The sequence below is a fragment of the Cicer arietinum genome, chromosome 7 (genome assembly GCF_000331145.2).
Source record: "Cicer arietinum cultivar CDC Frontier isolate Library 1 chromosome 7, Cicar.CDCFrontier_v2.0, whole genome shotgun sequence".
NCBI classification, from domain to species: domain Eukaryota; kingdom Viridiplantae; phylum Streptophyta; class Magnoliopsida; order Fabales; family Fabaceae; genus Cicer; species Cicer arietinum.
The window spans coordinates 55,102,117-55,114,401 of record NC_021166.2 but is presented as its reverse complement, the minus strand read 5'-3'; the positions used below and the strand labels follow the sequence as shown (position 1 = coordinate 55,114,401).

At 26.7% G+C, this 12,285-nt stretch overlaps 1 protein-coding gene across 2 annotated transcripts; it reads right to left on the bottom strand.

Moving 5' to 3' along the window:
* Positions 1 to 6,615: 6,615 nt before the first annotated feature.
* Positions 6,616 to 9,966, bottom strand: LOC101510538 (cytochrome b5). 2 transcript variants are annotated; one of them, XM_004510575.4, is made up of 4 exons: positions 9,810 to 9,966; positions 9,562 to 9,657; positions 7,854 to 7,920; positions 6,616 to 7,078 (listed from the first exon to the last, which is right to left on the bottom strand). In XM_004510575.4, exons 2-4 carry the CDS (start codon positions 9,646 to 9,648, stop codon positions 6,804 to 6,806), a joined length of 429 nt encoding a protein of 142 aa, XP_004510632.1. In that variant the 5' UTR covers positions 9,649 to 9,657; positions 9,810 to 9,966; the 3' UTR covers positions 6,616 to 6,803. The 2 variants fall into 2 exon arrangements, with proteins under 2 accessions (XP_004510632.1, XP_004510633.1); XM_004510576.4 differs by having other exon boundaries at positions 9,562 to 9,665; positions 9,810 to 9,965.
* Positions 9,967 to 12,285: the final 2,319 nt, after the last annotated feature.

Here is a 12,285-nt window from a genome sequence, read left to right as displayed (position 1 = left end):
TGTTTAAATCTATTTAATATATATATATATATATATATATATATTATTTATATTATGATTAGGCCTTTTTTCCATATGACCATCCAATGGCATTGACAAGTATGTTAGGTTATCAAATAAGGAGAATGTATACGAGTATCCTTATTAATGGAATATATCATTTGAAAAATGAATTTTTGCCGAAAGAAAATATTTATTGATTTAAATTGTAAAATATATCAATTTGATATAAATTTAAATTTAATAAAAATAATTTACGAGCAAATTCACAACATGTAAGTTAATAGTGTAAAACGATAACATAACATAAAACGATAAAATGTATATATTTATGATAAAATTCAAGTATTCGGAATATTTGTGTTTTCAAGTTTATAATGTTAGAGACACAAAGTTCATTGATTGGAATTTGTAAGCAATCAAAACTATTTTATCAATTTGAACTAAAAGGAACAATACAACGTCGCATTAAGAGAGAAAACCAAAAACCGTCGTATTCGGATAACGAAATAACAAATAAAAAATTGTGTAGAAATTATTTATTTAAATAAAATAAAATCAAAATTGATTTGAAGAGTTAATTCTATATCAAAAAATTGTTCTAAATCACTCCTCTCTTATAGAGAAAAAAAGAACAGAAAATAGGATTAAAATTTGAGAGAGGAGACTAATGATGTGCTTGATAGAGACCCCTTTTGTTAGATATGAATTATAATTATTGATAATTTAATTGAAATATTTGACTAAATTTTATATATCTTTTATTCTTTTGAATAAGCATTGTTATTTTAACAAATTTATTTCTCTAATTTCAAATTTGACGGCTTTCAGTAAATGAATATGAATGCATTTTATACAAAATTTTGCATTTAATCAAAATTCTAATTTGTTTTTCCTAACCCAAAATTCAAAATATAGAAACAGGAACATACTCTTTAATAATATGTAATTTCAAATATGATGGCTTTTGGTAGAGAATATTGATGCATTTTATACAAAATTTTGCATCCCTCTAAAATTCTAAATCTTTTTTTGACTCATCCAAAATTCTAAATATAGAAGCAGGAAAATTCTATTTAATAATCTTTATAATTTTGAACTTTACAACCTAAAAACATGCAGCGAGACTAATCTTCATCCTATGTGGATCACTAATAAGGATGTATCTCATTCTAAGAAACAAATAATAATACATAACTATAAGCTGCTTTGTTGTACTTTGAAAATTTTCTACTAGAATCAGTAAAATAATTTCACATTTAAATTACTTCCAATTAACATCATAGCTAGTTGAGGAAAATAAGTATTTCACACTATCTTTGCTATTTCATCAAGGATTGTCTCTACTTATCTTTCGGATTGTATCGTTTTCTTTGCCATGTGCATTTGCACAAAAATGCTTAATAATTAATAATCTCTGATTAAAAAATAATTATATTTTAGCAAAATCACACTCCATTAACTTCTGGCAAACAGTAACGGATACTTTTCTATATGAGCCCAAACGTATTGTATCAAACATATGGTTCAGATACATATCTTATATATTTATTGCTTTTTAATGGTATGTCAATTTTTTATTTTTTCCAAAAACGTAATCTTTAGCAAGTTGGGATGATGTGAATTGAAGTAAATGCTAATAAATGTTTCAACAATTGACAAATATAAAAATATATTTATTTTAAGGGGTATATCAATGAGATGTAAAAATATATTTATTTTAAAGAATATATCAAATGAGATGATTTTTAATGGGAGAGATCAAAATATTAATTTCTAGTATTTGACAAAAAAATCTCAACATTTTATACATTATATATTCATCCAATTATTTTATATTTTTATGTGTATTGTTTTAAATTAATTTTTATCTTGTTAAATCTTTTTTCAGATTTCTCATGTCTACCCAAATAATAACAACACAAATGAAAATCTCACTACAAAACAAAATGACAAAAAAAATTATTAAAAATCCAAATAGAAGTCGAAGGCTAATATAACTTCATCAAAGTCATATCTTTTGGTCTACAACATGAATTTTACAGTACCTACCACCATTTCATGCTAATATAAAATTCATATTGTACAACAAAAGATATGACTCAATTTAAATTTAAAAGAGAAAAGAATATGAAGCGGTGATAAACAAATAATAGTGACGACGAAGAGATGGAAGCACAAAAAGAAAAGTGAACGTAAATAAAAAAGAGAAGCACATAAAATAAAATCTTAGCAATTAGGTAAAATCCAAAGCTGAAAATTGATACTATCATCTCTTCTATTAAAAAGTCCTCCTACTTGATATATCATTCATCTTAAATATCTTATTTATTATTATTATTTTTTTGTTAAATTATTTTTCATTTTTCAATAAACTTCAATTAATAAATGTAGGGCGAGTCATTTGCCCGTGAACCAAGACCTACGGACTCTCCATACTTTTTAGTCCTTATTCTGATTTTAGAGACTTTTTTGAAGATAAAAATATAAATATTTTACAAAAAAAAAATTAAATAGGGACTAAAAAATTGAAAATTTTTATATAAGAATTAAAATAAAATTTTGAAATTTTATAAAGATTATAAATTTATTTTACACATTTTTTTAATAATTAAAATTGAATTTTTTTATTATAGACTCAATTTTAGTATTAAAATAATACTTTTAAAATGATCTTGAATAAATGAATTTAAGTCTATCATTGAAATTAAACAATCAGAATAAAACGAAAGAAGTAATCTTGAAAATACTGCACTTAATATTTTGAAATTTTTTAAAATTGATTATTTTAAAAAAAAAACTTATCTTTCAGTACCACTCCCAGTATCATTTCCTTTATGAACTTTTTGAGTTTTTATTTGTATTGTTAGATGAAAAGGTAAAAAAATTAGCACAAAATTATCAAGTGTTGCATTCGAATGTAATACATATATTAGACATAACAATATTACTATTGGTAGATTTTTTATTTATTAATCATCTAGTTTAACCGTGGTAGAATGAACTCAACCATGATTTAAATGTTTCACTATAAATTTGATTGTGCATTTGATTTTAAATTTTAAAACATTGCACCTTTAAATAAAAACAAAATAAACATCTTAGCCTAGCGTTTCTATTTATTTTAGATTTATATAAAACCTATCAAATAGAGAGGACACTGATTTATAAAAGCAACGAGTCTTTATCTTGTTGCTGTCTAATTCACAAAAATCTAAAATCGATCATATCCATCTTTTATTATATGAAAGAAAAAAGAAGGTGAGTAAAAGAAACATACAGATAAAAAAACAAAAGGAAAAAGAGATTTGTATTATTACAATGAAAAGACTTAGAATTGTTTAATGTATAAAAGAAACTAAATATAAAGTTGAAAGAGCAAGGTGACCCCAACCAAATATTCAATTGATGATATACATAACAAGCGGGACAATTTCATTCGTGGATTTTGTTGTAACTAATTATGAGTTGATATTTGGGCCAAACAAAGTGGGACAAACAAGATTTTGCGTCTACCCATTGCCCTCTATCTTTGCAAAGGAAGAGGGGTCCAATGATGTATACAACTAAATGACACATTTTGTCATGGATTTGCATTAAGGTGGGGGACCAAATCTTTGAACTTTATAATAATATATATAAACTTTTCAAAGGGTCTACACAAAGTGATTGTCAAAGATAGTGGAAATGTTTTCCTTCACAAAAGTAAAATACTTAAAAAAAAAATAAAAAAAAAAGGTTTTGGAAAAATATGAGAAGAATTCTTTGAGATGGGTCAAAGTAATTCATTATGAGAGGAAGATTTTGCATGGTCTCTAGAAAGGAATAATATTAGTTGTGAAAATGTACTTGTGATTCCACCAAAACAAAGAGGGTTATTGTGTTAGCAATAAGAAGCAATTTAATTGCTTTTGTTGTATTTGTTTTTCTTCTTTCTTTTTAACTAAAAACGTTAGCCTCAAATGTTATGACACGTTAGAATTGCTTCGTGTTAGTCGAAACCTACAATGATTATGATACAAATAGCGAGGTAGAGGTGGAGATCTAAATTCAAATCCTTAACCACTAAGGTAACTCTCATTTACATGTTTTAGAAAATACCTTAATTATCTTATCCTAATACTCTTGCATATATTAACTAAATTATTCATAAAATTGGAATAAGTAGATAAAAAATGCCACTGGGCATACCTTTAATAAAGCACGGATAATTAGAAAAAGTGATATTTATTTCATTTTCCTTTGCATTAAAAAGTGTATTAACAAAAAATATAAATAATAATAGTAATAATAACTAAAAAATTATATATTTTTGAATCTCTACAGACCAAAAATAACATTAGCTCAGTATTGTAACTTAATAGAAATCATAGTCCAAAGATAATAAAATAATTTTTTTGAAATTTATTTAGTGATGGCCACTGAAACCTACGTATAAACATGTAACAACATAGTATTTTTGCATTAGTCACTTAAACAAAATCCATCCATTTTTCATAAAAAAAATAAATAAAAAAATCTACTTCGAAATATTCATGAGACATTATTAGATCTTTGTTTAGATGAACAACTAACATGAATAAGAGCGAGTAAATATCAATTCATCCTTAATTCACGAAATTGATCCATGTATTTTTTACTGGTTCATGAAATTGGTCCCTCCATATGATTTTTTAATTAAAAAATAGCGACGTAACATATTTTAAATAACATGTTATATGATACGATGATGTAAAATGATAACACCTATAAAATCCAAATAAAACACAATAAAAACTTAATTTTCAACTTCATAAAGTTTTCATATTTGTAATTTAATTAATGACATATGAATAATTAATGTATCTAAGTATCTATATGGTTGTATATCATGTTATTCAAAATATGTCAAACCATCATTTTTTTAGTTCAAAAATATGAGAGATAGATGAAAACGGTCAATTTTTAAAATAGATGAACCAGTTTCGTGAATAGATAAAAATAGAGGGACTAATTTCATGAATAGATAAAAATAGAGGGACCAAAACTGCAATTAAGTCTTGTTAATTTGTATCAACTTAGTCTCTCACTTTGTCAAAGTTTCAAGCTAGTCCCTAATTTTTTCCATCGTTAATCAAGTTAATCCTATGTCAATACTAGTTAACTAACAATGTTAAAACTGGCGACGAACTCGTTCTATATAAACAAATCTTGAGAACCAATTTGATATTTTTTAAAGTTGAATCATTGGCATGTTTTTTCAACATTGTTAGGAACTAAATTGACATATTTTAAATTAGTTATACTCGTCAAGTCAAAAGATAGTTCGTAGAAACAAGTTCAACTAGTATTTTTTTTCCTCACACCTTGGAAATAAACCGTTTGCATTCTCTCAAATTCATTCTTGCAAACATCATCATCACCATATCAAAACATTTTTTTTTTTGTTTTGTTCCATTTTCACGTTCAGCTTATTGTTCGATCATAAATGTCAGCTGCAAATCATTTTCCTACGTTGCAATGCGTTTTTTTTAGTTTTTTTATTTTTTTTTTGTTAACTTTTAAACCAAATATTCATTTTGTAATAGCAATTAGTTTAGTGAAAAAAATTGAATGAGGGTTACTGTTTGATTCTTTTTATTTTTGTTGTAAGGTGTATGATTTTTTATGTTCATGTGCTATAGATTGTTGTAGTATGTGATAAGTTGCTATCTTTATTGAATGATGCTTGGTTTTGATCGATTCCCTTATCAGTTTGTTAGTATGTAAGTAATTTGTTGCTTTTGTTTAATGTTAATGGGTAAAGTTTTTTTTTTGTTGCAAAATGAGTACTAAAATATCAATGATTATTCTCTATGGAGGTACTTTTGTAAGGAATGATGAAAGTGTATTGAAATATGTGGATGAGAAAAAGAAAGTTTGAAAAAGAGTTGGATGTGGATATATTTAATGTCTTTGACAGTCAAGAAATGGTGAGAAAGTGTAATTGCTGTCATAGACTCATGAGATTACTGTAGAGGGTACTCGAATTAGATTTGGATGACATGAAATTGTTAAAGAATGACAAAGAATAAGATTAATATTTATTGGGATCATATTAATAAGGATCTTTAGCATATTTTGTCACTATCTTGGAGAAGAACAAATGTTGAAACCGAAATAGTGGTTGAAGATGTGGCTAGGGAGGAACAACTGGCTAGGGAGAAAGACTTGGCTTATTTTCTTTTTGATGAAAGTGAGGAAGATAGTAATTATAAGATTTCTGGTTGTGTTATAGTTCTGACGAGCAAAGAGACTTTGTGATTTTGTTTTTAAAGACTATTTTCACTTGGTGTATAATTAATTTAAAATCTATCAATTTAGTCCCCATCATTGTTTAACAAACATTACAACATTTCAACTTTAAAAAGTATCAAATAGATTTTCAAGATTTTCTTATGTTGGAGTTAATGTATCAGTACACTAATTTTAACGTTGTTAATTGATATTAACGGTCCGTTAATTGATATTACTAGAGAGATTAACTTGATTACCACTGAAAAAAGTTAAAGACTATTTTAAAATTTTGATGAAGGGACTAAGTTGAAATAAGTTAAGTCAGACACGAAATTGGAATAAGAGGCCATAGCAAATCAATAATACAAAAACACTGCATGATTTTGAGATACTAAAATATCCATTATTTAAACCATACTCCAAAAAAACAATACTCCAAAAAAACCAATACTGCCTTATGATTCTGCTTTGATATAGATAGATTATTATGAATAATAATATAAGTATACTTAAAGTCTAAAACTATAGCCAAAGCTCAAATTCAAAGTTTATGATTCGTTGGACTTGTTTTCTTTTCCATAGTACTGCAGACCAAATGCAAAGCCCAATATCAGCAACGGTACCAGGTACTGCAAGAACTTCAAAAAAAATCCAGAAGATTCATTGCTTATGGTAGGTGCTTGTGTTGATGGGTGTATTGGTTTGTTCTTAATAACTGCTGGAAGAGTGGTGTTGTCAATCTCTCCAACAAAGTACTTTGCCATGGTCTCTTGAGCTGAATCACTGTGGCCAACGTCTTCGAAATCGACGGTGGCATCCTTCCCTATGTAAAAACACCACAAATTCTTAGTTTATGCATTATTTCCAGTGAGTTATATAATGGATCACCTTTATAAGTTGTCCACCGTAAATCAACACTTAAAAATCATCGAAAATTCTAACGACGGTCGACAATACTCTTCAAAAGTAATAGTTCATGACACTCGCCGTTTCTATGGATAACACGGTAACTAACCTGATTGATGTCGATTCAATATGAGATACATATTTACTTTTCCTTATTTTTATCAAACTAGTATTATTTTAGTCACTATCTCAATCATGAAAATGAAGATAACTATTAACGTCTAAACATTTGTGGTCGTTGAAGTTTTAAACAGTTTTCAAGTACTCGTTCATTGTGAACCGTGATCCATATTAGAATTTTCCTTATTTTCTATGTTTCTCTATTGATTAAAACTCTGTTTAGATACACAACTTAATTAAACACTTACAATATAATCTTTTATCATATAAATACCTACGTACTCGCTATTTCTATAACAAAATAAAATCAAACTATTTTATCGAAAATAGCTTATCGAAATAGCTTATCCCAAATAGCTTATCGAAATAAGTTGAAAATTGTTTATGGACATGTTATAGGTTGTTTCCCAAAGCTCTCTTAAAACAGGCTCACCAAGACTTATGTTAGTAGATAAACTAAAAAGAGTAACCAAATAAACCTAATTTTTTTCTTGCTTTCTTCTTACTAAGATAAGGAAATAGTTTTTAACTTGCAGAATAATGAAATGAACCAACCAAGAGAAACTAAGTACCTGTAGCAGAGAGTAGAGACTCATCACCTCCGGGATGATCATCCAAAAATGGGGTAACATCATATACCTGTTCGAATGGAATGCAAGTTAGGTAAACTATTTTTTAATGTGTATATACTCATAATAATAAAATTACAAGTCTAGAATGTTTGTTTCGTGTAATCTAAATACATTCACATGAATGAATGCATAAATGTGTAATCTCATGCTTGTTACAGGGTTATAGAATTTATTCTCGAGTTTAAAAAATGGTGTTTGAAAACTTATTCACAGGAGCGAGGAATGTTAAAACAAGTTGTCAAACACTATTTCAATAAGTACCTGGGAATAGAATTCCGACCATTACATTCCTCAGAAAGTTATTCCCAAAAATGAAATATCATCATTTGAAACATATGCCCAATAAAGAAAATTCTACTTTCATTTTTAAATATCAATTGTAAGAGGGGAAAATGCTGTTAAAAGAAATTAGAGGCATTGAGAACATTGAGCATGTATTACATATAGAAATGATAACTGAAAAGTTGATGTATTTGATCTTAAATTATGACCAAATACATCAACTTTTCAATTACTCTTTTATGTACTATAAAAGATGAGGGACTTTTCAGTCAACATGATACTGGACAGGACATGATCAATCTATTACCAGCTGGTTGCTTATAATGTTGAGTCTACAAATTAGATTCTCCGAAGCAAGGTTATCAAACTCAAGTTTACGCAACTTACAAGTTAAAAAATGGTGGACAAATTGACAAATGACAAGTCTCAAAATTACTAAAAAGTGAAGGATGGTAGGACTAGGTTCCAGTCATGGAGCTAATATATTATACTATATGTATTCATACATAACAAAGATGTCTTGTGAACAGTACACATCATTTATATATAACCATTTTTCTGTCTTTGCATTGCAGCTAATAGAGTTGATAACTTTGTTCCACTCTTGTAAAAATAAAGTCTTTGTTCCACAATATAATTACTCTTAATAAACCATGTAAAGAACTTCATGTCAAATATTTTTCCATTACTTTTCCTTATTTCATATATTTCCTTTCAAACAGAAATTCTACACTTTCTTGACTCTCAAATACCAGGGGTTTTATAGGCATTTGAGATGCAAAATAATATAAACAGTTGACATTATGAAAATTTGGTGGAAATATGATGCAATTTGAAGGATTTTTTATAGGGTATGAGGTTGGAGTTTCAAGGATTCTTTCTTTGAAATTTTCATGATAATAATAATGGGTGAAAATTGATTGGTAGGTTTTGGGCTCGATAGGATTTAAAACAATATAGTCATTCCAATTTGTGGGAAGACTTTTAACAGATAATACAGATGTTGTAAAAAATGAGATACAATGCAAATTTGAGATAAAAAATTATTGACAGATCGAAATGCTCATTAGCCAAATTTGTGAACTATGCTGAAGCAAAAAAGTCAAGAGTATATTTCAAACCCTAATTTTCATCCCCTTTCAAAACCATACCAATAATCATATTCATATCATACATCATTCTCATTCAAATCAAGTAAAAAAAAAAGTCTTGTGCTCAATAAAATGTCTCATATGCATTTGAGGTTAGCAATTAACACACATCAGATTCATCACAGAAACTAAAAACAGATCAACTAAGTAAAACAGATCAATATAAAATTTCAGTCATAAATTCAAGTTAGACCTAAAAAAAAATAAAGTTTGACCTTTCCGTTGACTATGATCCAACAATCATTCTTGTTATTGTGCTTAGCCACCTCCTCAAAAGTGAAAGTCTCAGATTTTGAACCCATCTTCTTCCACTGCAAAACTATTATTATTATTATTTATTCATCAAATTAAATTAAATACATCAGACAAAAGGAAAAAATACTGTTGAATAGTGAAAACCGAAAATAATTAAAGATTCTTAGAAAATGAAAAGAAAAAAAAAACGAAGGAGAATTTTGCTTACAGGATTAGGACGGAAAGGTTGGTGATGGGATTTGAGAGTGAAGTTGAAGTGATGATGTATTTTGTATATCTGTTTCTGCACAACCTTAAACTATTTCTACTACAGTGTTGGAATTTCCGGATCTGAAACGACGTCGCTGAGTCAACATCGTTTATAACGCTGGTGGATGCATTAAATTGAAATTAAATATTACTACTACACGTTTTTTCTTTCGGTAATCAATGCTGAAACTTAGTTGTATTGGTAGCATTTGATTAAATATCACTTCAAATTTTAACAATAATTATTATTATTATTATATTATTTTATCTTCAAAAATATAATAAATTATACGATAATTAAATTGCACAACTACGAAGTTGTAAAAAATGATTTTGAAAAATGAATGTATTTAATTGAAAATTTAAATTAAATATATTAAAAAGTTCTTTTTTTCTTATATTTTATTTTAAATAGTGTTAGTCAACAACTTTATCGTTTTAATAATTGAGATGATGACTTGATTAATTTTGGTTTGTCTAGTTAAATTTTAGAGGATAAATTCATTTCTCTCTTTTTTTTTTTTTTATCAAACTTATATATATGAAGTAATTATCTTAGTTATATATACTACGAGAAACGTTAAATTCTAATTCTAAAGAGTGTCATTGAACATAGTTAGAGTTTCATATAACTTTTAATATCTAAATGGTTTGAATTTTATTAAGTTTGAACTTTCTTGAGAATTCGTTCTTGACTATAACAAAATAAAGTATTAACGCAATTCAAATATGCTATTAATAACTCCCCCGCTTAAGATGTAATTTGATCTATTATATATAAATAATCAAGACAAATTTTAAGTCCATAAATTATACTCTCTAACACAATTATAAATTTTATTTGAATTATGTTAAAAATTTATATAATATAATATTTTAATTTAACGGTCAAATTTGAAAAATATGTAGATCAAATAGTAAAGAAATTTAAAAATAATTGTGAGGTTCTAAATTTATTAACAAAATGATATAGAATATCGTGGAAAAAATAGTCACACTTACATTTTTACATTAAATTGAAAATGCTCTATTATTTAAACAAGTGAATCACTAAATTACACAAATAACACCTTGAATTAAAAGGCGTCCGATAATATAGTCATTTCATTATTTTGTTGAGTTAATAAGGTTGACGTAGACGTTAACTACTTACAAGACGAATTCATCTGTTAATCAATCCATTGTCACAAATGAGAGCGACTAATTTTATACGATTTAGGAAATAAGAGATTAATTTGTCTTATTTTAAAAACAATATTGGAACCCAATTTTAAAAAAAATTGAAACTCTGTCATTATTGCAATAGTAACATCTTCATCTATATAATTCATTTGTGTCCTTCTTCCATAATTTCATAAGTTTTTTTTCAAGAACCTTCATTTATATAATTCATTCTTCTTCTTATTTAATTGTTTTCAAATCGTAGAAAATGAAGAGAAAAAAAAAAATCAAAAACCACTTATTCTTCTTCCTGCATGGGTGAAAACTTGAACTAATGATTCTTAAATGCCATTGTAAAAAAAAAAAAAGTTGTTAGAGTTGTTGCAACGAAAAATAACTATGGAAGATAATTCGAAGAGTTGCAACAACTTTGCTATCTCAATGACATTTGTGAATTATCGAGTTCAAGCTTTCACCTATAGAGGAAGAAGAATAAGTGGTTTTTGATTTTTTTTTCTCTACAATTTGAACACCTTAAAAGAGGAGAAAGAATAAATCATATAAATGAAGGTTCTTGGAATAAGAAGATATGAAATCATGGAAGAATAACAAGAATGAATTATATAGATGGACATATTACAATTGCTATGATGACATCATTTTTATTTAAATTGAGGTTTAATTTTGTTTTAAAAAATCGAACAAATTAGCCCATCGTATTTCCAAAATCAGACAAATTAACATATCTCTTACGCGAGAATGAATAAGCTAAAAGTTAGGCTCGCCACGTAAACTATTAACGTCCTCAGCAACCTTATTAATGTCATCATCAACCACAATAACAAAACAAACAAACGAAGGGATTATATTGTTCGACCCTTCAATGTCAATGTATTATTTATCTATTTTCAATTTCCAGAGATAAATACTCGACTCTTACAATTTTAGGAGTTATTTAATTATTTACTCCTTTTAAAATGATTGCAACGACAGTTGCCCTAAAAATCTACTTTTTAAGACGATTATTTTAAAAATGAATTTTTTAAAACCTGAATTAAAAAGTTTTTTCTAGACAGTTTAAATTAGTTTTTGAACTACCAACTTAAAAGGTGTTATATATGTCTTAAAAAAATTTGTAAAAATTTGAACAAATGATTTATACGAAAAACTCTTTTAATTAAAGAGTCAAATTATATATATATATATATATATATATATATATATATATATATATATATATATATCTTCTCTCTCATATTTTTTTTTATATATAT